Source organism: Euleptes europaea, chromosome 1 (assembly GCF_029931775.1).
Source record: "Euleptes europaea isolate rEulEur1 chromosome 1, rEulEur1.hap1, whole genome shotgun sequence".
NCBI classification, from domain to species: domain Eukaryota; kingdom Metazoa; phylum Chordata; class Lepidosauria; order Squamata; family Sphaerodactylidae; genus Euleptes; species Euleptes europaea.
In genome coordinates this window covers 32,289,285-32,317,209 of record NC_079312.1, presented here as the reverse complement: position 1 = coordinate 32,317,209, position 27,925 = coordinate 32,289,285, and the positions used below count along the sequence as shown (strand labels likewise).

General features: G+C 47.4%; 1 protein-coding gene across 1 annotated transcript in view; it reads left to right on the top strand.

Annotated features, from left to right (window-relative positions):
- The first annotated feature begins 7,457 nt into the window (after positions 1–7,457).
- The window catches only part of CFAP20DC (CFAP20 domain containing), a 212,081-nt gene continuing 191,613 nt past the window's right edge, over positions 7,458–27,925 (top strand). The window contains exons 1-4 of the mRNA XM_056864469.1: positions 7,458–7,525; positions 9,609–9,698; positions 11,912–12,005; positions 27,196–27,268. Of these exons, the coding sequence (XP_056720447.1) occupies positions 7,505–7,525; positions 9,609–9,698; positions 11,912–12,005; positions 27,196–27,268 (278 nt within the window). The 5' untranslated portion in view covers positions 7,458–7,504. The remainder of the gene's footprint in view (positions 7,526–9,608; positions 9,699–11,911; positions 12,006–27,195; positions 27,269–27,925) is intronic.

Here is a 27,925-nt window from a genome sequence, read left to right as displayed (position 1 = left end):
CCCCTTTAAATCCCCTCTCGCCATCGGCAAGAGGAGGCGGGAGGCGGGAGGGAGGAAGACGCTTCCCCCAAGCCAGAAGGCGAAGCGTCCCTGCACGCCGCGCGGCACAGGGGTTGAAACCTCTCTCGGCCGCCGCGGGCGGAGGGAGGGAGGGAGGGAGGGAGGGGGGAAGAAGAGGAAAAAGCCAATCGCTCCCTCCCGGGGCCGGAGCATCCGCGTGGGAGCCGATCAGGTGGAGGACTTTTGTGGACTTGGGGGTGGGGGGGGGAGAGGTGGGAAGGCTGAAGCCCGGTCGCAGGGAGCCGGCTGTGTGTGTGAAGGCTTTTCTCTCTTTTCTTCCTTTTTCTGTCACTCTCCTATTCTTTCTCTCCTCTTTTTCTGTCTCTTTCCCCCCCTCTTTTTCTCTCTCCTTTTCTTTCTTTCTTTCTCTCTCTCTCTCCTTTCCATGCTTCCTTTCTGCCTTCTTTCTGTCCTTCATTCTTTCCTTCCTTCCTTCTTTCCTTACTTCTTTCTGTCCTTCCTTCCTTCTTTCTGTCCTCCTTTCTTCCCTTCCTTCCTCCTTTCCTTCTTTCTGTCCTTCATTCCTTCCTTCTTTCTGTCCTTCATTCCTTCTCTCTGTCCTTCATTCTTTCCTTCCTTCCTTCTTTCCTTGCTTCTTTCCTTCCTTCCTTCTTCCCCTTTCTTTCCTTCTTTCTGTCCTTCCCTTCCTTCCTTTCCTTCTTTCCTTCCTTCCTTTCCTTCTTTCCTTCCTTCCTTTCCTTCTTTCCTTCCTTCCTTTCCTTCTTTCCTTCCTTCTTTCCCTGCTTCCTTCCTTCTTTCTGTCCTTCCTTCTCTTTCTCTCTTTCTCTCTTTCTCTCTTTCTCTCTTTCTCTCTTTCTCTCTTCTCTCTCTTTCTCTCTCTCTTTCTCTCTCTTTCTCCTCTTTCTCTCTTTCTCTCTCTCTCTCTCTCTCTCCTCTCTCTCTTTCTCTCTTTCTCTCTTTCTCTCTTTCTCTCTTCTCTCTCTTTCTCTCTTTCTTTCTTTCTTTCTTTCTTTCTTTCTTTCTTTCCTTCCTTCCTTCCTTCCTTCCTTCCTTCCTTCCTTCCTTCCTTCCTTCCCTGCAGATCGACCGCAGGCGCAAGCTGCGCCCCCCTGGCACCTTGGTTGCCTGGGCCCACCGCTGGCTGCCTTCCCACCTGGGAGGAGGGGGAAGACCTGGGGAGCTGAGGCACCCTCCAAGCCTTCTCTGCATAGCCTCCCCTAAGGTTGCCAACCACCAGGTGGTGGCTGGAGATCTCCTGCTATTACAACTGATCTCCCAGCCAATAGAGATCAGTTCCCCTGGAGAAAATGGCCACTTTGGCCATTGGGCTCTATGGCTGTGCAGTCTTCCTCCCCAAACCCCGCCCTCCTCAGGCTTCACCCCCAAAACCTCCCGCCAGTGGTGAAGAGGACCTGGCAACCCTAGCTTCCCCCCACACACACACACCAGGAGATCTACGCCCGGTATGGCCCCCGAACGATGTTATAAATATGCAAATGGCCCTTGGCAGAAAAAAGGTTCCCCACCCCTGTTCTAAACTAAAACCTCAGTATTCAGGTAAAATTGCCGCATTGGCACTCGGCGATAAATAAGTGGGTTTTGGGTTGCAGTTTGGGCACTTGGTCTCTAAAAGGTTCGCCATCACTGATCTAAGATCTCCCAAACTCCTCTTCCCTGCAAGGTATCAGCTTATAGCCAGAGCATTGACTTCAGCTCAGTATTAGTATTTCTAAGGCCTGGCTAGGTGAGGCTTGACTCCCTCCCCCTGCCTTTTGTCTGCTAAGAGAGAGAAAAACTATTTAAAACTCAAGATGAAGGTTTTGTACAGTCCAAACCTCCAAAATCACATGCTTACCTCCATAGTATGTGTTTGTTTTATCCCCCACCTACCCATTTATGAATCAATAAAACATATATGTATTATCTCTCACCCAGTTCCTATAGATTATCACCTGAACAGCAGTAATTCCTATTTGAGAAACTGCCAAGCTTGCACGATATTGTACTGGCATTCATTGGTGCTAATTTTAGGAAACAATCTTCGTAAATGGAAAAAAATTCCTTTCCAGATCACTGTACATTTGGCAGTGATTCTCTACGATCTCTGGGAGGAGTCCTGTACTTCCCAGTTATCTGAAGCCTTTTTAACTGGAAATGCCAGAGAGTGAACCTGAGCTTGTAGCCTTTTCTGATTTGATACATCGCTACTTAATTCCTTTTACCAATGAAACGAAAGAAGTAGGCTCTTTGCCAGAAGAAAACAGCTTTCTTGTCAAACCTGTGTCACCTACCTTGCCCCAAATAATGAATTTATGTTGTCGTCCAGCCTGTTTAAGTGTTGCTGCCTCTGTGGTGCCAGAAAGCAGGAACTTCAGCGTACATTTCTCCAAACAGTTCACTTTGGGGGTCCAGCTACACCTCACACTTCAGTGTAGATGTAGATATAAACTCAGTCTCACACGCTTTAAGATTGTGTTGATTTATGAGAAGCCGAGGCAACAGAGACAGCAGTTAATCACACACAAAGGGTTGTAGCATCTTTGAGACAAATGAATTTTACATACTGAATATTTAAAAGTGAGTCCATCACAATGCCATATATTCCTTCAAAACACAAGTTAACATAATAGATGGCCAATAAAAAACATTAATACATCCTTCCATGACTACCAATGTTTCAATACCGAAGCAAAGTAAAAATCATCATCTTTGCAGAGCACTGCAGGAGAACAAAATAACATAAGTCTCCCTGTTAATAAATTAAAAACACGGCCTCTTGGTTGTAAATGGTTGTGAGGTTTGCGGTGCATGAAAAACTGTGGATTGTTATCTGATAAATGATTTAGATAATCAGTTGGCCGTATTCATGTTGCAGGTTGGGAAGGAAATAAAATTTGCTCTTCTAGGTGCAGTATGCTTGTGTGTGAAAGGTGCTAGAAGGTGAGAGCTTTAAATGAAAACAAATGCCAAATTAACCCTGAAAAGCATCTGGAAAATGCACCCCTCAATATTGAGCAGTACATCTGTACTGTAAATAAGTATATACAAGTTACTCATCCACAGATATTTTTACTAGCCTGTCTGCTCACTGAAGTGCATTCCTAAGGAGAGTTACTCCAGTCTAAGCCCATTTTCTTTCTCCCTCCTTTAACTAGTACTGGCTTCTGGGCTTCCAGAAGGGAAGATGGGCCTCTTCCCTCATAAGTGATGCTTGTGTCTGGAGACTTGATAGTATCCAAATCTCTTATCTGAAATAATACAGTCAAGGGGTCATAGTGATGCAGGAAGAGCTGTTACCCTTTAGGAAACATTTCAAACTTTTTTTCTTAAATGGCACTTTAGCACTAGCATAAGATCAGTGTAAGGTCGTCATTGGGATCTGTAAAAGCAGTTAGTACTTCAGCAAATACTGCTTGAATGCTTTTTTGTCATTCCTGGGTCTGTAAAATAAATTAAAATCTATACCCCCTACCTTAGCAGCATTCAAAGCCAGTGCATCCCAAACGAAAAGACATTCTTAATATCTCTTGTGAAAGTTCTATTATGGTTGGGTTTTTAGTAAGGCTTGTTTGGACTAAGCCTGAGAAATGCTAAAAGTAGCAAATGGACCGTTGAGTATATTTGGGGTCACCAGATTTTCACCTTTTTTGTTGGGTACCGTATATACTCGCGTATAAGCCGAGTTTTTCAGCCCAAAAAAAGGGCTGAAAAAAGCCAACTCGGCTTATACGCGGGTCAATACGGTAGGCGAGGGGAGGGGGAGGGGGGAGAGAGGGGGAACTTGCCGCTGCCGCCGCCATCCCGCACGTCTTCTCTGCGGCCTGGGAGAGGCCAGCAGGGCCTGTCTGAGTGCAGGCAGGCCACGCCGCCCCCCCCGCCGCCGCCCCTGCGCCTTCTCTGCGGCCTGGGGGGCGCAGGCAGGCCCTGCTGGCCTCTCCCAGGCAGCAGAGAAGGCGCGGGGGGGCGGCGGGGGGGGGGCGACGGGGCCTGCCTGCACTCAGGCAGGCCCTGCTGGCCTCTCCCAGGCCGCAGAGAAGGCGTGCGGGGGGCGGCGGGGGGGGCGGGGCCTGCCTGCAGTCAGGCAGGCCCTGCTGGCCTCTCCCAGGCCGCAGAGAAGGCGCGGGGGGGGGGGGGCGGCGGGGCCTGCCTGCACTCAGGCAGGCCCCGCCGCCCTCCCCCGCCGCCCCCCACGCCTTCTCTGCGGCCTGGGGGTGTAAAATTAGGCACCTCGGCTTATACGCGGGTCGGCTTATACGCGAGTATATACGGTACTATAGCACATGATTCAGAATGTGGGAAGTATTCATGGAAGTATTCATGGAAAAAGCAGGTACCTCTATGTCCAGGACACTCTTTTGTTGCTTGCAGGAATGCAGCTGTATAAATCAGTGACCTTCAACTGTTCAAGTCTTGGGTCCTATCTAGATGTCTTATGACCTCCTGCCATGTAATTACATCAAATCCACATGGTAAGAAGAGAGGGAACCAGAGCTGTGACCTCACGAGTGTCAAGGCCAGGACCATGATAGTGGACTAGAGGACCTGGGGGTAGGAATCACAAGCCAAGCACCACAGTGAGGAACCAACCAAGGGACAGAGATATGAGGCATCCTTTCCATCACTGTGTAGCTTTGCCTTGCTGTCTTCATGCTTTCATCAGCATACATATAAAAAAAAAGAGGCAAGAGGCATGGCACACAGCTGTCTACACAGCAGGTCCTTCCTATAGGCAACCAAAAGCAAAAAGCAAAAAAAGGCGGGCCTGTATAGGAGCTAACAGCCTTGTCGGAGGGCCCTGTGACCATCTGAGTGTCCCACCCAAGGGTTTATCCAGCTGTTGCTGGTCTTGCAGCTGTATGTCCTGCATCTGTGTGATAATAGGTGGGAATAATCCTCTTAAGAAAGAGCTGTGCCCTTAAAAGTGGCAGTGATGGCTATGAAACATGTTTATTTTTCTTCACTAATGACAACAGGAGTGTCTTAATTTTAAATTTCAGGTAGTGCTACACCATTATTTATAGTACAAAGGCATTTTACTGTACTGTTCAAATTTCTACAATAGCTAATTCACAGTATCAATTTAGTTAAGTAATTTAAAGTAATTACTAGATAATGCATTTGCTTCTTAAATAAATGCACTTAAACTTTTAAAAAACTACAGTCTAATTTAGGTAACAGATGGAGTGGGGGTATGCTTCAACGTCCTCTTAATAAACACTACTGAATCAGGAACATAACAGTATACATTAGACATTACAAGCAGGGACCTGAAAGGACTTGTGGGGGGCATCTCATTTTCCCATCTCCCAGTATTTCCTCTTCCCTTTCCTAAAAACCCCCATAGCCTCTCCCCTGTTTCTGCCTCCTCTCCTTCCCACCCACCTACCAGCCAACCTACCATTATCTCCCCCCACCCCCAGTCTTCATCCCCTCCTTCCCTACCACTGGTATCCTCTCCCTGGGATAAGTCCAGCTGAGTTATGCAGTGCTGGCCACTGGACTGGACCCAGCTGCGTGGAGGGAAACCTGCTAGGATTTGAGTAGGGCTCCTCATTTCCCCCCATATCCCTTCCCTACACTATTGCTCGTCTCCTCCTCCTGGCAACCCACATATCCCCCCTTTCCCTGCTTCCTTCACTGCTTCATACCTACCAACCTACCCTTTATCTCTTCCCCTGTTTGCAGCTTTTAAAAATTTATTTAATTTATACTCCACCTGTCTCCACGATGGGAACCCAAAGCAGCTTAAATTGTTCTCCATTTTGTCCGCAACAACCCTGTGAGGTAGATTAAGCTGAGTGTGTGTTACTGGCCCAAGGTCATGCAGTAAGCTTTAATGGCAGGGCAGGGATTTGAACCTGGGTCTCCCAAACCCTAGTCTGAAGCTCTAACCCTTATACCCACACTGGCTTTTTGTTGGGTGGCTGTGGTTGAACAGCCACATCTGGGTGAGTCATGCAAGTTGGTTGGTAGCAATTCACCTGGGGGTTACTGCCAGGCCTGGTCCCAATAAGTCCTACTTTAAATACCAGAACAGCCCTGGAAATGGCCCTGCCCCCTCCTCCTGCCTTTTACTGATGGAAACCAAGGTTTCAACTGGCAATACTAGCAGTGGCATTTGTTTCTTATGGCTCCAATGACTGCTCCTGTTATTTTTGTGGGACTTTAACCCCTGGTGTGCTTTATTTATTTGAGATTTCAGAACTTTCTGCAAACCTCGGACATTGCTCAGGTTTGTAGAAAGAACTGTCTTTTTTCATGCCTCCATTCCCTTGATTTACGTATCCACAGATGGATGTTAGGTACATTGATGATCACAGAGTACATACTTTTAGAGATATCTTGCTTTGTGAAGCTTGGTACTAGCTCCCAAATATAATAAATGTGAATATTCTTGAAGGTGCTTTCTGCAAAGGAGCCAGTTGCTAAGTGCTGTGATTGCAGTAGCGGTTTGTTATAAATTTACTCTTGATACAACTAAATATAAAGGAAAAAGAGATTAAGACTGATTAAAATTATTCTTGGAAGTTGTTGGTAGTGTAGCGGAAAAATTTCAGTTTCACACATCACAATGCTTTAGGCTACATTTTGTGTACTCTTCAGCAAGCCCCTTAATGCATGAGAGAACTCCCATGAAAAGCCTCACATTTAAAGTAAATACAAGCAAAGAGCAGCCATCCCATTCACTCCTCCCTTGTTTCCTCCTCCCTTCTCTTAGTCTCTCGTTCTCTTTCATCCCTTTCTCTTTCATCCTTTCCTCCAAGCCTACAGTCCCTCCTCCTCTCTGTGGATTCCAGCCGTCTGACAGTACCATCTTAAGCATCCTCAATGGCTGTAGACTTCAGTGGTCTTAGAAGAATGTAACTCATTTGAGGGCGGCACTCTAAGGGTGTTACTGTACTCAGATGCAGATTTTATAGCTGAAATTATTTATGGATGACAAATAGAAGATGCTAGTGAATATTCAAAATCTTCACAGAGAAAGATTTGGAGCAGATTGATATATAACAAATTTAGAGTACTTGTAGCTAAGCTGTATTCAAGTGACTTTTATCAACGTGGTTTTGTATTGTGCATAGTCACATCTTCTTTTACTTGATTTCTTTTGGAATTAATATTTATGTATCTGTGGATTCAATTAGACTCTTGGATCAGTTACAGTACCAGTTAATTCATTATATTTCTAAATCACTGCCAGAATTGAGTAATGCCTGAGATTGGGGGCTTGTCCTGGAAGCAGAGGGAGCTTTATAGGCTAGCAATCACAGCCGACACTAGAAATATGGTCCAGCATAAAGCATTCTTCTGTCAGCTTCAAACTCTGTTTTGGAGTAGAGATAATCAGTACTTAAAACACACTCTTGCTTGATTTGTAGAGAAGCTTTTTGTGGACTCTCATGTAATGACAAAAACTTTTCTTTTAAATTTCTAGTGCTTTCTGAGGTACAGAAATCACATTTCCTGCTGTGGAATATTGGCCAGGATGTTCAAAAATGAATATCAGGTAATGTAAAAAGGTTACTAGCTCAGGCGTCTTTGGTAAAATGACAAGAAAAGTAAAGAAACGTTGGAAAAGTTAGCCTGCGAACACTCAGCAAGGGAGTTGTTAATGCAAAGGAGGACCTACAAGGACGCCTGTGGGAGGGGAGATTCTGTCCTCCCCTTGCTGCAGTGCCCCCCCAAGCTGGCTACAGCTTCTTTCCATCATGAGTTGTCTTTCTCCCACTCCCCCCAGTTTTCCTTTTCCGCCAGTCTCTTCTTCCCCTCCAACGGAGTGTCCTTTTTCCTGCCATTAATGAATTGGCTCCTTGGTTCCTTATGTTCATTATTACAAATGTTCGGGCACTATGTTGTATTGCTTCGGCAATCTCAAATGCTCTCAAACTGGCTACTGTTCATGATCTTTGCATATGTTTAAGCTCTTACCATTTTTTAAAAAACTTCCCAGTCAGATTTCTCTGAAAGGACCAGGGCTCCCTCCTGAATCTTAATTTGTGGCCTGTCCCCATTGGGCAGATTTGTCTATCCACATAAGAGCTAGGCCTTGGCTGTGAGATACCAAAATGCTAAACACTGATTTGCTGATATTCTTTTTGTTTTTGCTGTAAGAGCAAACATTTTGTTTCTGCTTTCTGATATTTTGGGCCACCCCATGGGTCAGTGATGACCCGGTGCTCGATCAGGGGACTACCTTTACCCTAAGGCGGGAGGTGTGGGTCCACAAATTTTGGCTGGCCATGGTAACTAGCAGTTATTTCTGGTCACCCTCAACTCTACCTCTCTTCTGAGTTCTCTGGAATTCACAGAAGACATAAGGGAGGGGGAGAAGTCTCTCATGTTGCTCTGTATTTGGGCACCAAAAAGTAATTCACAGTCTCTGACAGTGACCTGGCATGTGTGTGTGTGTGGAGCTGAATGCTTGACACCACATTCCATACATGAACAGTTATTTATTTATTCATTCAGAATAATTTTCTTTAATCCCTCCCTTCCACCGTATGTGGCCCTCACGGCAACTAACAAAAATTCATCAAAATATGACAAATTAGCAGTGTATATACAGTGATCTGCTAGTCAGATGCTTCAGTGCTGTCCTGCTTGAGGCTAAGGTCCAAAGGTCTTGGCGATTGCTGGAACCAACAACATTATAGCATGGTAGTTGTTCCACCAAAGGCTGAGGACGTACTGAGACCTTAAATGCTCTTCCAGAAGGTGGAAATCCAGGCCCCTCCTCTCCAGGCTTGCCATTTGTTAGCTTGTTGTTTGTTTGTTGTTGCTCTTGTTTAACAGCTGATACAGGTATGCTGGTGAGATAGTTAAACCTTTGCTTTCTGATGGTTCAATGTACACAAAATTATTTAAAATATTGTTTAAAATCACATTCAGGCTATGTGAACAAATTGTATATAAAACATAAACGAATGTGGGTTCCATTCCCGAGATATCTCACTATGTATATGCAAAAATTCCAAAATGTTCCAATACATGGAAAGGACCAAAATATGGACCACTTCTGGTCCCAAGCAGTCCAGATAAGGGATACTCAACCTGTATTTAAAATATGGATTAAATGAGTGTTGTTATGGGGGTATTGAGAGCCAGCATGGTGTAGTGTTTAAGAGCGGTGGTTTGGAGCGGTAGACTCTAATCTGGAGAACTGGGTTTGATTCCCCACTCCTCCACATGAGCAGCGGAGGCTAATCTGGTGAGCTGGATTTGTTTCCCCACTCCTACACACAAAGCCAGCTGGGTCACCTTGGGCTAGTCACACTCAGCCCCACCTACCTCACAGGGTGTCTGTTCTGGGGAGGAGAAGGGAAGGTGATTGTAATCTGGTTTGATTCTTCCTTAAGTGGTAGAGAAAGTCAGCATATAAAAACCAACTCTTCTTCTTGAGAAATTAGCATTAAAAGTGGGATGCTGATGGTGAAAAAGCTTGTATTTACCTCTTGGTGATTGTGTTGGGAAAGCATTTCAAATGATACACTTGGTGATCAAAGTACTATAAGTTTTGATGAGAGAGAGAATGAGTGCACTATTATGCTGACATACTGGAGTTGGATGGGTCTTTATCTGTTTTATTGCAGGGTGGCCCATTTGTTGAAATCTTCAGTGCTCAAGGCAAGAATCCTGGAGCAAAATGGAAGATTTTTGGCAGTCCATCAGTAATTGGAAAAGTATGTTTTATGGGGGAATTGGAAGACCTTGGAATATAAACCATATCAAATGTACATGAAGCTTAAAATTAGAAAGTAATGAGGGCTTTGACCTGCCTGTTGAAAAGTTGTCACATTCACTTCTATTACCATGACAGAATAAATGACCACATGAGTTAGCACTTCATGCCTACTTGCCAATGAGATTTGTTACAGCTATAGTTTTACAGCTAGGAATTTCTAATACAATACAAGGAAGCTTAGAATAGCTTTGTTTTTCCGATTGCCATTGGGTCAAGCCCAGGGCCAGTCGATCTCGTGCCGCTCCCACGTCTGTACGGTGTGTATATTTTTTAAGTCAGTGACAGCTGGTGCTACAACCAGGAATCTCACCTACCGATGCCGACACGATTCTCAAAACTGGGAAAGGTTGACTTCCTTTACAGTGCTGTCTCCTTTCCTGGGAGTAAGGCCCACTGAATAGACCTGAGTAGGATACTGAGTAGACCTGCTTGGGACAGCACTGCTAGTCACTTGGGCTTATTCCTCACATGGCACTTTTTTCTTCTTTAACTGGCTTCACTGACTTCTGGACACAGCTGTGATCTTTGTCTTTTCTCGTTCTGCTGTGTTTTCCTACTTCTGTTTTGTTTCTCATAAAGTCTTGCCATGATATTCCAGGCAATGCCTGTCAGCCCATTCCTGAGCTGACGGCGTGCGGGAGTCAGCTGGGAAGAGGCGCAGCGGCGCCTAAGCAGACTCGCGCATGCCGTGGGAAAGAAAAAAGGCTTTTCAAGGCTTTTTTTGTTTTCAACAGGGCTAAAAGCCCCATTGAAAACAGCGAGGCTGCGCCTGCTCAAAAGCAGGCGCAGCAACGCCATTCCCGCCAGCAGCGGCCAGGGCCGAAACGGGATAGGAAGCCTATCATACAATTACACACACTTACACTGGTGGCAGGGTCACGCTGCCTCCTAAGAGGTGTCGCGCGCCCCCCCCCCACCGGAATAGGCTGTTTATTTCTAGATTATTTCCCTCCTCTATTAGAGTTGCCAACCTCCAGGTACTAGCTGGAGATCTGCTATTACAATTGATCTCCAGCTGATAGAGCTCAATTCACCTGGAGAAAATGGCCACTTTGGCAGTTGGACTCTATGGCATTGAAGTCCCTCCCCTCCCCAAACCTCCTCAGGCTCTGCCCCCAAAACCTCCCACTGGTGGTGAAGAGGGACCTGGAAACCCTACCCTCCACACACACGCACAATAATAAAAAGATATTCTTCTCTGAATCTGATCGCTTTTCAGTTGGGTGGAAATTATATTTCTGAAAGGATGGATTTGTCTTAAGTCAAACAGTTAATTTCCCCCCCCCCCCTTGTTTTGAGAGAAAATCTTTTCCGGAAAGCTTTTGATTGCAGCCATGCTTTTAGTAGAGTACATTAGCGTCAGAAGATGGGCTCAGTTTTGAAGTGCACTTTGTTTCTCCTCTCCTCCTTGGCGAATGTTAACATCCTAGCAATAGCCCTGTAGGTCATTCTGACTTTCTGAATTCTCCCTCCTCTCAGCATGGTAATTGGCTACTAAGGGGGCAAGTTATTATTAATAACAACATTTAGTATAAAATTGCTTCCCCAAAAATGCTTAGAGAACTTCACATATTTCATGTTGGCAGTCACATCATTCATGTTAGCATAGCCATGTAGAATAGGCCAGGCTAGCCTGGTGTGGTGCTCAAGTGCTCAGGAAATTTCTGCATGTCAGGCTGCTGTTGAAGGAACCAGAGCAGGACAAGCAACCAACATTTTTGATGAAACGGGAGATGGTATCCTGGGATCTCCTTTCCAGTTGCCATGACTTTTCACCAGTAAAGTTTGGTTGTAGTGCAGTTCCACCATATGTGGCTAAAATCTGCATTTTCAGAGTTACTGAGAGGGCAAGGCTGTAGCATTTACTTTACATTTGACCCCCCTCCGCCTTTACCAGTTGGGCCAGGCAGCTCTCAGAAGAAAGCAGCTGATAAAACATGATGCCACTCCTTGATCTAAACCAAACGCTCTGTTCTCATATCTTTAACAGAAGTTGCCTCCCCTTTCCGCTGTTGCTTGCCTGTGCAAAGCTGATTGCCTTACAAAACTCATGTATCTGCAGCGAAGTAGGGCTTTTGTTGAATACCATTAGGTGCCTTGTTTGTGGTGATGATGATATGCTCTTTGTTTGGTCCATTGTGCCGATCATAGGAGTTCGATAAGGAAGTGAAAGGCTTCGTATTCGTTCTGGAAGGAAGCAGTCAAACCAACAAGATGCAGCTTCCTAAGGAAATGAAGCAAACCCGTAAGTATTACATGTATACATAGTATGTAATTGTAGAATAGGAATTGCAAACATGGTTATGCTTTGATTGTTAAACTGGCACTGTGCCACAAACATAAAAGTTTTATCTTGTCTCAAGATAGGCTCTTCCAGTAGCAGGAATTGCAACCATGGTTATGCTTTGATTGTTAAACTGGAACTGTGCCACAAACATAAAAGTTTATCTTGTCTCAAGATAGGTTCTTCCAGTAGCAGAGGAAAAAAATAGTGCCATTATATTTGCCCTAGTGTTTTATTTGCATATAAACTTTCTAAGTAAAGGCTGCTTCCATTTCCTCTGATCTTTTGCCTGGTGAGGCCAGATGAAGAACACTTAACTGCTTGGCCGACAATAGATGTGTCCTTATTGGCTCCTTTTCCTAATGAATGTACGGAAAAACCAGCAATATTCCCTTCTGCTTTACAAGGAAGGAAGCTTCTCCTATAGCTTCTCCTATAGCTATTCATATAGCTCCTCCAACTTCAGCAGTATTGTGGTTCTGAAACCTTTTTGAAGCAGGACTCCCTTCTAAACTTACACTATCACTGCCATGCCAAAGACAGCTGGAAATGAATTGGGGGAGAGGTGGGAGGAGTGTGGCTGCTCTGCCCTTTGTTCTCCTTTCCCCACACTGGGAGGAGAGAGGTCCCAGAGTCTGAAGGGAGGGGCTGTGGCTCAGTGGTAGAGCAACTGCTTGGCATTCAGAAGGTCCCAGGTTCAATCCACGGCATCTCCAGTTCAAGGGACTAGGCAAATAGGTGATGTGAAATACCCTTGCCTGAGACCCTGGAGAGCCTCTGCCGGTCTGAGTAGACAATACTGACTTTGATGGACCAAGGGTCTGATACAGTAGAAGGCAGCTTCATGTGTACATGTGTCCCTTCTCCCAGTTTAAGAGAATCGTAATGCACTGGCAAGAAAATAATGACCCACAGAACCATCATAACTGGATGAGAGTCTTCCCCATTTCGTTAAGCGCTCTTGACCCTTTGGCCTGCAGTTGTTCTGAACTAGGCTGGCATATTGAACAGAGTGTTGGAGTTGGACTGTGGAGACCCAGGTCCCATTCTTACTCAATCATGAAGCTCGCTCTCAGCCAGCCTTCCTCACAGGAGATAAGAGGACGAAATGGGAAGGACGGTGGATCATATGCGCCTCCCTGAATTCCTTGGAGGAAACATATATAAGAATGTAATTAAACTGTAAGGAATACATCAGACATCCGTGTGGCTCTTGAAATGAAAAGCCCTGAAGCAAAATACTGCCCTTTACAAAGTGCTTGCCTTCTAGAGAGCCAAATGTTTTCTTACCCGGTTGCCAAGTTTAACAGAATGACAGGCAAGATCTGAATTTTGACAAATCACAGAGGCCAGCTGTGAAGGTTAACAAAGCATTATTCTGATCCATTTTGATGAAAGCTGTTCATGTCTCTTTTTTTCGCTCTCAGAAAATTTCAGTTATTGTATCACAGCTTGATTTCTACAAAAGGGCTGCCAAGGATCAGCCTTCGCCAAATGCCCTCCTGGGGCACAACAGATTGATTGATGGTATTCATTTGTTGTTTATAGCCTAGACATGTTCCCTCAAGGAAAATGCTTATATTGTAGTGATGTTAGTTTCTTACACTCATACACCAATATGTATATTTGTTGAGTAAATATGGTACTTCCCTTCCTGAGCCAACCGAGTCTAATTGCCCAGCTGAAAATGACAAGAGATATCTCTGGACAGGTGCATTTAGAATAATCAATTTCAATTTCAGTTCAGTGTTGGGCATCATGGTTTAGGAAAGATGTTGATAAGCTGGAATGAGTCCAGAGTGGGGCAAAGAAGCTGGTGACAGGTTTGGAGACCATGTCCCATAAGTAGAGGCTAAAGGAGTTGGTAAACTCTACCTTGGAGAGGAGGCACTTGCGAGGTGATAGAATTGCCACCTTCCAGAACCTAAAGGGATGCCCTGCAGAGGAAGGGGTGATTGTTTTCAGTCATGTTGGATGACCGGATCTGGACCAATAGGTATAAACTACAGCAAAGGAGGTTTCATCTAAACTTGAAGAAGAATTTCCTGATTGTGAGGTTTGTTTGACATTGGAACAGTCTCCCTCGTAAGGTGGTGGGTTTTTCGTTGTGGGAGGCTTTTAAGCGGTGATTGGGATACCTACTTGTCAGGGGAATTGTAGTTGTTGTGTTGGCAGGGGATTGGACTGGATGGCCCTCATTGTTCCTTTTAACTCTGAGAATAAATAAATAAATTCCAATGTGAACTGTTGTTTCCTCTCACTGGGCATTTCCTGTCTCTTATACAGAGGGTGCAACATCATGGTTTAATTTTTTTTAACGGGGAGGAGGAAGAATAGCAAGATGGAGAATGACCTTTAGGATGGACAGGAAATTCCCCATCCAGAGTACATAAAATACCATCTAGTTATGTTTATTGTGCAGGCCATTATCATAGCTAGAACCATTCCAGCAATTCCACACTAATTTAACCCAGCTACATGCAAAGGGTTGCAGGTGAATGAACAAAACAGACAGTTTCTTTGCTTGTAGTATAGAATGCTTCACTAGAATTTGACTCTGGGACCTGTTTGAGATGCCGGTGCCAAGCCCGGGTTTGTAAGTGATCTTGGTTTCTTGTTAATGGACAATCTAGAATTCTGGTTTTCTGTGTCTAAAGAAGAAAATACCTCTGAACAAGTACAGATTAATTTGCCTTTGCCCATGAAGTTAGTTGAGTCAGCCTTCCCCAATATCTAGAGTTGGGAGGCAGGCCAGGGGAGAACCAGACAAACCTGGTTGCCTCTAGTACCTTTCTTTTTACAAATGAAACCCTGATGACAGCTGTGAAAATGTGGCTAAGGCATGTCCTGAAATGAAGGCTAATGTTGAGCATCAACAGTGTATTTCTCTGTCGCCTGAGATTAGAAGGCGGGATGGGAATTTTGGGAATTGAGACGGAAGAAGTATGATCCTATCTGTTAGTCATATCACAGCTGCTTATTGTGCCACTAAATATTTTCCATGGGAGTCACAGTAACAAATGTGGTTGTAGCAGTGAGTTACAGCAATGCCTCATAAGGAAATAGTCTTCGATAAATAATGTCATTTTCCTGTATTCAGAATGTTCTTTTAAAAACAGTTTCGCAGCTTGTGTTTACAATTTCTAGTGCGCAGCTATCTTTTTTAAAAACAAAGATTTAGAAAATGAGCTATTTAACATAATTTAGGAACGTTGGCTATATTTTGGATAACAGTTGGAGGGATAATAATTGGAGGGATAACCTGGAAGGCAGCCAAATGCTAACTGCCATTCTCTCAAGCGAGAAGGATTTGCCCCCCATTTCTGCCATGATGGCGTTGTCAGTCTGCCTCTAAGGCACTGCAGACTGCACAGCTTTATATTTGTCTCTTTTTATTTCAGCTGAAAAGACATCAGTCCAAATACAAAGGTAGCTTTTATTTTCTTTGGCCCCCAAATCAGTGGAGGCCTTTGAATGTAAAAATGGAGTACAAGATCCTTATCTTTTTAGGGGAAGAATAAGCAATTTTTCAGCACTGAAGAAATGTACTGTGAGCTGATGAGGGAAAGTTGGTGTATGCATATTGCATTTTCATACGATAAATATGATTTGTATGAGCGTTCCATGAAACACTAGATGCGCAGCCACTGGGGCTGCTTGACAAACACGAGTTGCTTCTACACTGCAATTCTTTTGCATATGCAAGTAGAATTGAAAGAGTGGCTCCAAACAGCAGTTAATGTAGCACTATGGCAAAATCATAGTACTGTATATACTTGGAAGTAAATAAATTCATTGGGGGAGGAGCTTAATTGTTGCTTTTCCCTTTGCAGCCAAAGTGATTCTTCATTACTTTCCACTGGATTTGGGTTTTAAGTGGGGGGGGGGAGGGACACCTACCACAGATCAGGTCTGAAACAAAGGGTTGAGAGTGTCTATATTTCCCACAAGGAGTAGACAGATACTGCCTGCTCCAGAATAAATGCTTCATGTGGAAGCAATCACACATAGCTGTTCCCTGAATTTTTTGCAGAAACATATTTAAACCCAGAAATGTTCAAGTCTATTTCCAAGTTTACAGCCCCCAAAATGTGAAGGTTAAAATTGTGATCTGTGCCCCTCCTCTTCCTCTCACATTTTAACCCTTGCACTTCTGGTTTTGTTTTGTAAGAGGGGGGAAATCATGCTGAACTTACAATTATAATGATGGTTCTGTGGAATTGTCTTAGGGCTGTGTGCTGGTTCCCCATTCCTTCTCAACCTTCAGTGGGGACACAGAGTTACTTTAAACAAAGCTCTCAGCTGAAAATCTTGGAAAAGCTGGATGTCACTCAAAAATATATTTTGCATTTATATTTATCAGCCTTGTTGTTTGATTACTATATGATGTGTTTGGCTAAAGGGAATGTTCCAGTATTTCTTAGGCAGTCTTTTTAATTACAAATCAACTTTCCAAACATTGCCAATATGAGAAATGATGCATTTTAAAGTGTGCTACAGCACTAATGCTGATGGCATTGATTAATTTTAAATTTCTGTGACATAATTTTCTGATCTCTAAATATTTAATGCATCTTTTATGAGAAATGGAACTTTGAATTGTTTGCAGGGTTAAAGTGTGTTGGCTTAATTTGAGGACTCTTAATTACTAAGGCCTCATTGCAGTTGCTGTGTTAGAAGCTGCTTAATTTGAATTACCATTTCCCTTGATTTGCCATGAATTGTAGATACATTCTGACTTTTATTATTTTATCTTTATCTTGTGCACTCATTCTTGCATATTTAAAACAAAAGTATAAAAATAAGCTGTAATACTTGTATAAATGTATTGGAGAAAGTTCATTAAAGTTGTATGGAACATATGGGGTGGTCCTTGGCTCCATTCACTGCTCAGGCAACTTGGCACGACTTAAGTTGGCCACAGTCTTATTTATTTATGTATTTATTTACTGCTGTCAAGTTGCACTCCTAAGCTTACTTACTTATTTATTTATGTATTTATTTACTGCTGTCAAGTTGCACTCCTAAGCTTACTTACCAAGAGCTGGACCCCAATGATCTCAGTTGGACACATGTCTGAGAGAACATGTGTTGGATCAGGCTTTGTACCTTTATCAGCATAACCTGGAGATGTATCCTATCCTTGCATGTCCTTGTACAGACATGGATCTTCACCATCTTCCTACATTCTCCCAGCAGGTCCTGTGATACCCCACCCCACGGCTGGTGCTGGAGGCTGGTGGAATGTCATAGACAAAATGCCATGGGGCCCGGGGGCTGCATCAAGGAGGGGGAATTGAGCAAAATTGCCCCAATTTCACCTGATCCTCAGGGTCCCATGGCATTTTGTCAATGCTTCTGTGCCTTTGGAGGGGGAGGGTTCAGGGTTTAAGGATTCAGGAGAGCGATGAGGATGATCAGGGGCCTGGAGACCAAGCCCTATGAGGAAAGGCTGAGGGAGTTGGAAATGTTTAGTCTGGAGAAGGTTGAGGGGGGACATGATTGCTCTCTTTAAGTATTTTAAGGGCTGTCACTTAGAGGAGGGCAGGGAGCTGTTCCTGTTGGCAGCAGAGGATAAGACTCGCAATAACGGGTGGAAAGGTACTGGCTGCATATTAGGGAAAAGATTTTTAAAGTAAGAGTTTTTCAGTAGTGGAATCAGCTACCCAGGGAGGTGGTGAGCTCCCCCTCATTGGCAGTTTTTAAGCAGCAGCTGGTCAAATACTTGTCAGGGATGCTCTAGGCTGGTCCTGCGTTGTTCAGGAGGTTAGACTATGTTAGCCAAAATGCGCTTTGATTGGGGAATTAGCACGCCTATGGCAATTACAATATTTATATAGCGGGATTGCAACCAATGTATACCACAGCCGGAATCTGTGACCCTAAAACAGTGATGGCGAACCTTTTAGAGACCGAGTGCCCAAACTGCAACCCAAAACCCACTTATTTATCGCAAAGTGCCAACACGCCCAGCTGGGCAGTGGGCAGTCCAGGGAAGGGGGGGGGATTTGAACTGGGCTGTGGGCAGTCTAGGGAAGGGGGGCAGTCCAGGGGGGACAGTCCAGCTGAACGGCGGGCAGTCCAGGGAAGGGGGGGGGCTTTGAGCTGGGTGGCGGGCAGTCCAGGGAAGGGGGGCAGTCCAGGGGGGGCAGGGGGCAGTCCAGGAAAGGGAGGGCTTTGAGCTGGGTGGCGGGCAGTCCAGGGAAGGGGGGTGTGAGAGATCCCCCTCTCTGAGTTTGCTTCTCCAAATCAGTTGCTCAGACGTTGATACAGAAACAATCGATTTATTGAAGCCTTCAGGAGATGAGACAGGCACAGGTAGAAAGTTGCAAGTGAGGGGCTATACGGGTTTACAGAATATATTGACTCCAGGGCACTGGGGCACTGGGGTTCACACTTATTGTTATGGGAAGTTACAAGCTTGGCATAATACAAAACATCAGACAGATCCCAGGAAGTCTGGGCGGCTATCACACTTCCAAGGCCGCATCGGCCTGAGGGAGTACTGGCAGGAAGAACAGCGGGGGGGGGGAAGATACATGGGCCATCAGGCCTGGCGCCTGAGACCAGAAGGTGTGAACTGCTTTTACGAGTTCACTGATAACACAGCAGGTGATGGAAAGCAGAGACACAAAGACAGAGACCCTCACATTCTGCCCCCCTTAAGGCCCCCCCCCGGGGTCCCCGAGAGGACGAGGCTTATCGGGATAAGCAAGGTGGAATTCCCGGACTAAGCGAGGAGCCGCCATGTGGGGTGCGGCCACCCATTCGTCATGAGCGGAGCCAAGGTTTTTCCAGCGAACAAAGTAAAACAGTTTCCCTTTCTTCCATTTGGAGTCTAAAACCTTGGATATTTCCAAATGGGTGTCCCCTCCTACTACGGTAGGAATCTCGTGTGCGGGAGGGGGGTGGAACTGGGGGGCTGCCACATAGGGTTTGAGGAGGCTTATATGAAAGACTGGATGGACTCCTTTCAGAGTTTTTGGGAGGTCCAGTTCCACAGTAACCTCGTTGATTACTCTGGTAATGGGGAAAGGTCCCACATAACGGTCGCTCAGTTTTTTGCAGGGGCGAAGAGAGCGGAGGTTTTTGGTGGACAGATAGACTTGCTCCCCCACCTTGAGTTCCCATCCCGGAGACCGGTGTTTGTCTGCTTGTTCCTTGTACTTGCTTTTTGCCCTTTCCAGATTTTTGAGCAACCATGGCCAGGTGGATTTAACCACCTGAATCCACTCCTGAAGGTCAGGGGTAGACTGGAGCTCTGGCGAGACGGGGGCAGAACCGAAAGGGCCGAAATCCGTCCCGTATATAACTTGGAAGGGACTAAAGCCGGTAGAGGAATGAGGCGCATTGTTATACGCATATTCGGCAAATGGCAGCAGGTCGACCCAGTCGTCCTGGTGGAAATTTACATAGCAACGCAAATAACATTCTACCACCGCATTTACTCGTTCTGTTTGACCATCCGTTTGGGGGTGATAGGCGGAAGAAAGGCCCTGCTCTTCCACTCCCATTAACTTTAGGAAGGCCCGCCAGAATTTGGCAACAAACTGGACCCCCCGGTCGGAGAGGACCTTCCTCGGGATCGAGTGTAGCCTGAGGACGTGTGTGATGAACAGTCTAGCTAAGCCCTGGGCTGAAGGAAGGCCTGCACATGGAACGAAGTGAACCTGTTTGGAAAAGAGGTCTGTGATAACCCAAAGAACCGTTTTTCCCCGACTCGGAGGTAGGTCGGTGATAAAATCCATGGCGATGACTTCCCAGGGACGGGAGGGGCTCTCAAGCGGTTTGAGAAGCCCTGGGGGTTTTCCCATCCGTTTCTTGGCTGTGGCGCAGGTGGGGCAGCTGCGCACATACAACTCTACATCAGATCTCATACCGGGCCACCAGAATTGTCTTCGAACCAGGTGAAGCGTTTTTATGAAACCAAAATGACCCGCTAGCCTGGCACCATGTACAAGTCCCAATACTTCCTTGCGAAGAGAGGAGGGGACGTACAGTTTCCCCCCTTGCACCCACCAAGTGTTGGTACGTTCCAGACCAGTGGGGAGGAGATGATGCTCCTCCTCCTGCAAGGAGGCGTCCCGGAGTCGCTGTTGGAAGGCTTCCGGGATGCCTTTGAGTGTAGGGGGGGTCTCCGGTGGTCGGGCTTGGGACCGGGTGGTGACGGCTAAGCTAGGAACTTCCCCTCGCTGCTCGGGAGTGAACAGGGAGTCGACTGGGCGATCGAAATCGTTGCGATACTGGGGAAGTCGTGACAAAGCGTCGGCTAGGGCATTTTCTTTGCCAGGGACATGTCTGAGAGTGAACCGGAACTTAGCGAAAAATTGGGCCCACCGAACCTGTTTGGCATTGAGTTTTCTAGCCCCCTTGAGGGCCTCAAGATTCTTGTGATCGGTACACACTTCGAATGGCAGTTCGGCCCCTTCCAAGAAGTGTCGCCATATGGTAAGGGCATGTTTGACCGCTGCTGCCTCCTTCTCCCAAATGGCCCAGTTGATTTCAGACTGGGAAAACTTCTTGGAGAAGTAGGCGCATGGTCTCAACCGTCCCCCCTCATCCCTCTGCAATAGGGCCCCGCCCATGGCTACATCCGAGGCATCCACTTGCACCACAAAAGGCTTGGTGCAATCTGGGTGAGCCAAAACGGGTTCGGATGAAAAAAGTAGCTTCAAACGTTCAAAAGCTAGCTGGCACTGGGGGGACCATTGCAAACGGGCTGAGGGAAGCGCGGCGCTAGCCCCCTTGTCCTTGGTACGCAACAGGGCAGTGAGGGGAAGCGCAACTTGGGCAAAGTTAGGAATGAAGTTCCGGTAAAAATTGGCAAACCCCAAAAACTGCTGAAGTTGGCGGCGGGTAGTGGGGGGTTCCCAGTCCCGCACTGCCTGGACCTTGGCGGGGTCCATTTCCAACCCTTGGTGGGAGATCACATACCCCAGAAACGTAATGGAGGGTTGGTGGAATTCACATTTGGACACCTTAGCATACAGTTTGTGCTCCCGCAGCCGCTGGAGCACCTCTCGCACTAGGCGCACATGGTCTTCCATGGTTTCAGAGTAAATAAGGATGTCATCGAGAAATACCACCACCCCCCGAAACAGCAAATCATGCAAAACCTCATTAATTAATTGCATAAAGACACTCGGAGCCCCCGAAAGTCCGAACGGCATGACTAGGTACTCAAACATCCCAAAACAACTGGAAAAGGCCGTTTTGGGTTCGTCTCCTTCTTTGATGCGAATGCGGTGGTAGGCTTCTACCAAGTCCAGTTTGGTGAAGATTCGGCCCTCCTTTAATTGTGCTAGAAGGTCAGGAATAAGAGGGAGGGGGTAAGCATTAGACTGGGTGACTGCGTTCAGTCTGCGAAAGTCAATACACAGTCTTAAATCTCCCGTCTTTTTCTTTACAAAGAAAGCTGGGGCTGAATAAGGAGCCTTGGAGGGGCGTATGAAACCCCTCGCCAGATTGACATCCAGATAGTCTCGCAACACTGTCTTTTCACTAGGGCTCATGGGGTAAACCTTTCCCTTAGACAGTTTGCCTTCCCCTACAATCTCGATGGCACAGTCCGTTTCTCTGTGGGGAGGCAGTTCGTCGCACTCTCTAACATCAAAAACATCAGTAAATTGCGAGTACTCAGAGGGTAATTGAGGAGAGACTGGGGCGGGGGACCCTACCAGTGCGGCGGCTGGAGTCCTGAGTACCCGTTCCTTGTCATGCAACCCACAGGGGTTTTCGGGGAAGGAAAGCACCCGTTTAACCCAATCAATGGAGGGATTGTGCCCCCTTAACCAGTTCATCCCTAACACCACAGGGGTTACAATAGGGGCGATAGTGAAATACAACCGTTCCCAATGTTCCCCCACGGACATAATCACGGCTGCAGTTCTGTGGGTCACCGGGCCCCGTTTAAAGTCACTCCCGTCCATTTGGGAAAAACGGAGGGGTCCCGGAAGCCGCTTGCGCCGGACACCCAACTTCTTGGCAGTTTCCTCATTTATCATGGTGCGGGCACACCCCGAGTCGACCAACGCGGGGACCTCTAACGGGGGGCCCCCTTTGGGTAGGGACAGATGGACACGCACAAATACATTGTCCTCTTGGGCGCTTACCATCGGTGGAGCTCCTTGCACAACGATAGGGACGGTCTGCTGCGGAGCCCCCTCTACAGCAGACCGACGGCGTTTTTTGCCGGCTGTTCCCACTCTTCCTCCTCGCTGGAAGAGGGGGACGGGGTAGTGGCCTCCGGGGAGCCGTCCGAATCAAAGACGGTATTTGTAATCCGGGACCCCGATGGGACCGTAGAGTCGGATGCCCCATCCTGGGGACGTGCGTGGAGAGCGGAGGGTGCGCCGGAGCGCCGGCTCAGTGGTCCACTTCTGCGGCGAGGCTGGCTGTCGGCGGCCGGTTTCGTCGGCTCGGCCTGGGTTTGGCGGGGAGGGGTCGGACGGCCTGAGCGAGAGGGGCATTGCGATGCAAAGTGACCCTTTCCCCCGCAGATCAGGCAGACGCCGGCCTCGAACCGCTTGCGGCGTTCCGCGGCCGAGAGGACCCCGCCACCCCCTTGCCGGAGTTCCCGGCCACGGTCACCCCGGGGCCTGGGGTCTCGCCCAATCCGTTGCTTGGACAAGTTCAGGAGCTGTTTGCGATTCTCGATGTCAGCAGCATGGCGAACCCAACCTTCCACATCCGGGGGGTTCCCTTGCATGAAGGCCCAATGTTGGAGGTCTGGGTTGAGACCCTCCCTGAAACATTGTACCAAGGTAGCCTCACTCCAGTCCAGAATTCGGCTAGCCAGTGACTGGAACTCACTTGCATACTGCGCCACCGACTTAGTCCCTTGGCGCAGTTGCATCAGGGAGGCTTTAGCCCGCTCACCTAGAGTCGGGTCCTCAAAACGGTTTCGGAGTGCTACCATGAACTCGTCCAGGGTTCGCAGCACCGGCGAGCGGAGTTCATACTGCAACACCATCCAGGCAGCCGCCTCCCCTTGCAGTAAGGAAGCCACGTACTGCACCCGGGACTCCTCAGAAACGAAGGTTCGGCCTTGTTCCCGCATAAAAATGTCTACTTGGACCATAAAAAAGGTCAACTGGTCTCCCGACCCGTCATACGTGACTTTCAGGTCCCGACGGGCCGGGGGGGCAGGGGTTGCGGGCGGAACTACTGGCGCCCCGTCTGGGGGAGCACCGGCTGGAGGTTGCAATTTCAGCGCATCTAGGGTCGTGGCCATCTCACCCATTACGCGTTGCATGATCTCCATCTGCTCCTGCATAGCCCGGCGGTCTTCCTGCCACTGTTTTCGTTCTTCCTCCATGAGGGCCTCTTTGCGGGCCGGGTCCCCTTCGAGTCCCGTGCTGGGGAAGGCCAACCGGCGATCCTTCGCCGCAGTCCGCGAGAGCGACCAGCCCTTGGGAGAGTCCAGCCAATAAGTGAGCCCCCGGGGACGTCCGTCCCGATCTTGGTCGGGGGCGCGACCCTTCGGTTTCTTTGGCTTGGCTCCCTCCTCTTTAGGGTCCGGCTTCTCCGGCTCGTCCGGTTCCTTGGGGACATCGGGGTTAGGGGTGGTGTCCTCGTCGGCTGACATTCTGTCCAAAGCGGTACAGCTGCAGTCCGAGAGGCAAGGACTTGCAACTTAATGTGAGAGATCCCCCTCTCTGAGTTTGCTTCTCCAAATCAGTTGCTCAGACGTTGATACAGAAACAATCGATTTATTGAAGCCTTCAGGAGATGAGACAGGCACAGGTAGAAAGTTGCAAGTGAGGGGCTATACGGGTTTACAGAATATATTGACTCCAGGGCACTGGGGCACTGGGGTTCACACTTATTGTTATGGGAAGTTACAAGCTTGGCATAATACAAAACATCAGACAGATCCCAGGAAGTCTGGGCGGCTATCACACTTCCAAGGCCGCATCGGCCTGAGGGAGTACTGGCAGGAAGAACAGCGGGGGGGGGGAAGATACATGGGCCATCAGGCCTGGCGCCTGAGACCAGAAGGTGTGAACTGCTTTTACGAGTTCACTGATAACACAGCAGGTGATGGAAAGCAGAGACACAAAGACAGAGACCCTCACAGGGGGACTTTGAACTGGGTGGCGGGCAGTCCAGGAAAGGGGGGCAGGGCGGCAGTCCAGCTGGGCGGCGTGAAGTCCAGGGAAGGGGGGGCTTTGAGCTGGGTGGTGGGCAATCCAGGGAAGGGGGGGACTTTGAACTGGGCCGCGGGCAGTCCAGGGGGGGCAGGGGGGGCAGTCCAGCTGGGCGGCAGGCAGTCCAGGGAAGGGGGGGCTTTGAACAGCTTTGAACAGCTGTCAAGTCACAGCTGACATGACAACTCACCAGCTTTTCGGGACGGGGGAAGGAGCCGCCGCCTCCCGAGCTCCGCTCACACGTTCCGGGGCGGCTCTTTCTGCAACCGCGGCTGGGCGAAGTTGGGTCTGCCCCTGGCTCCGGGTCAGCTGAGCACTCGAGTGCAGAAGCCCGGCGAGGCCAGGAGCAGCGAGCGCGGGGGGTGGGGATGAGAAGTTGCATGGAAGAGAGAGAGAGGGGGCGGCCGGCCCATCCTTTTCCTCCTGGTTTGCTGGCTGGGCTTTGCCGGCTGCCGCCCCCCCCCCCCCGGCGCACAGCTGCTGCGGCCCCGCGGAAGGGCCGTCTGGCCTGGGGTGCGGGGCAGGCGCCGTCCCGCCCAGCTCAGGCCGGGGGGTGGTGGGCGGCGGCAGCTTGGGATCCCCCCCGAGGGCCAGATGGCCGTGCCTGCTTTGCGGGCGGCGGTCCCGCTTTCCCCAGAGGGGCCCAGGGGCGTGAGAGCTGGGCACCTGGTGCCGATGACGGAGCACAAATGCGGGACGGCCCCCCCGTCCCCCCGGGTGCCTGGCCCTGCTGCCCCCCCAACCTCCCCCATGTTACAAAGCCCCGGCCGCCCAGCTGGGCGGAGGGCGTGTGCCCACAGAGAGAGCTCCGCATGCCAAGTCCGGCACGCGTGCCTTAGGTTCACCAACACAGCCCTAGAATAATGACAGAGGCAAGGGATTCCAAATTAAGAAAGTTTATGTAATTCAAGCATTCAGTGTGGCAAGACAAACATACAAAGAGTCTAGGAGCAAAAGGTGGTAGGAAGAGACTTTTGCCAATGTGGCAGGCTTATGATGATGGGAAATACTTCACCTGTCTTGGAGCGGAGTTGTCCTGAGTTTCGTAGGCTAAGAGGAATAAAAAGGGGGCAGGGGGGTCCCCTGCGTGTTCGAGCATGGCTGCCCCATCTGACAGAGTGACAGCAAGTATGGAGGGGAAGACCTAAGGTTCCGGGTATGGATAGTATGGATCCCAGATATACTGTTCTCTGGGGGCGGGGTGATTGGATTACCCCTTCGTGGTTTCCATGTGACAAAAGGTGACAAAGACCCTAATGGTCAGCTCCCGGGGTGAGGCAATGGTCAATTTGCATAAACTATCCTATTTCTATTGATTTGCGCAATTCCAGGAGAATCAGGAGTTTCTGGCAGATGGGATTAACCATCGTACACAAAGCCGCTAGTATCTGCCTCCAGGGCGCGTCATTTTGCATTGCCGGAGGAACGACTCATCGTTGGTATCAGGATGTCTTCTGATGGGCTATCAGTCATGCTGATGAAGGAGGCGATGGGGGGGGGGGAAGGACTGCGTGCATGCCTGGACATGTCTCGCAGAATGACAGCTTACTGGAGACTGGGTTAGAGAAGATGGATTTCCTCTGGTTCTCTCCGAGAGGCTACTCCGTCTGTGTTTCCTCCTTGTCAGTTTCACTGGCTGTTGAGGGAGCCTTTCCCATTGCATTTGGGGCTTGGTGCGCGTATGGAACAGTGGTGGCACGCATCTGTTTGGGTTGCCATGACCAGTCCAGGAGATTGGCAACCCGTTTCCTTACAACTAGATAGCCTATATGGCCCCTTCCAACTCTATGATTTTGTGATACTAGGGTATTGATGAGAGAAAGGGAAGGCAGAGAAGATGATCTGCTTCCATGAGCTTGCACTCACAGTTCATAAGCTCCATCCTTTAGCTATTTTGAAGGACTTTTTTCCTGGAAAAATTTCCAGCCATTGGCATATTTTAATATGTTCTATCACAGCCCCTTGGATCTGTAAACTGGTTTAAACTGAGGTTCTCCACTGAACCATTGGAGCTATGCATGATAAGTGAGACAGGATCAAGCTCAAGGAATGTTAGAGCCTGCAATCCTCCTATCCAAAACTTTGAGGTTGCCAGGACCTGGGAACCAGTGTCTAGGCAAGTAAGGAAATGAAAGAACACAGGCTAGATTATTAGAATGGGGGAGGCCACAGGTCAAAAAGAGAATGTTGGAAACGGGAGCACAACAGAAAGATTTTTGCTGCTTAAAAAATGGAGTGTGCAAATTTAGGGTAATCCAAGAAATTATATGGGGTTTAGAGGCATAACATCAGTAGTCACTTGGAAGTTATAAGGATGACTTTTGTGAATGATCAGTCTGTAATCTTCTTAAATTGGCCATCCCAGGATGGTGGGGATGCAAGCTTATTTTGGTCCAGCATCCTACCTAAAATACTTTTTGTTGCCATGATTCCTCGAAACCGCTGTGGCTTGTCTTCATGGAACGCTGATTTTGCAAAAGATTTGGTCTCTGATTCCCTGAACTGCCATTTGTGTTTTAAACATCCAGATTAGATCAAACCCTCAATTGGCCATAGCTGTCCTAATCTGGGTTCTGTTGTGTGATGAATTGCTTAAGTGGTTCAGATAAAATTTAAATTTGTCATTTGTGTGAGCAATTACTATGTGCTTTTGCAGGAACATGCCTGTGAATCTTTAGATTGATTTTTATGTGTCCTTGAAGAATATACTGTTTTTGTGTGTGCTGTCAACATAATGAAAAACTGTAAATAAAATAATTGGATTCTTTTCTCTCTCTTTTTCTTCTAAGGCTTCCACCTGAGCCCCCAATTGGGTGTTTGGAAGAGTACCACTTTTTATAACTGTTTGGTTTGATTTGGTTTCCTTCTGTTGTTTTTCCTCCCTCTTTTCATATGTTGTATGAACCATGGGAAATACTGCAGTCATCTATCTATAGATATTAAATTCTAAATACTTGTTTATTAGCGATGAATTCTCAATGCATTTCTTTGTCTCTTTCTAGTTGGACTGATCCAGCAGTTTCTCGTACTTCAGATTTATGTGCCGTTGGGGCAAGACTTCTCTACTGAATTGCTGTAAGATAATACAGAACTTCCTATCATGTTTCCAGGCACTGTAGATACTTGATCAATTTAACCAGTACCAATTTGCTATTAATTGTAAGTGGCAGCTTTTGCATTAAAGAGCAGTGACTTATCAAGTTGACTTGGAGTAATTAAGCTAATTTGATCGGTATTTTTCAGATCCTTTTAAAAAAAATGTTTTCCCCTGAACATTGGCAAGCAAATTCTGTGTAATATTACTTAAGTATGTTTTAATGGTGAAAATATATGGCAATAACTTGATTATCTTGTGTAATTTGAAAAGTCACTAGCACATGAGATTCGTTTCTGTTCAGCAAGAAAAAACTGAAATGTGTAAAACACAAAATAGTTAATTTTGTCATTTCAAAAGAACAGAGCTCTTTTATTATTGCTGAAGTTCTTGCTTGTATTAATTATTCTTGTATGTTAGAACATCATTAGTTTTATTTAGTTGATTTTGGGGTTTGGGGATAGACCTCTAAAATCAGGCTCCATAGATAAGTCGGATATAATAATCTAGTGAGCCCAGGACAGATATGAGCTCTAGGCAAGGTTCACAGGGAAATTTGGGCTCAATGCAGCTGTAGTGCTTCATTATTCATTTATTTACAAAATTTATATCCCCTCTTTCTGCCCTCTCAAGGGCCA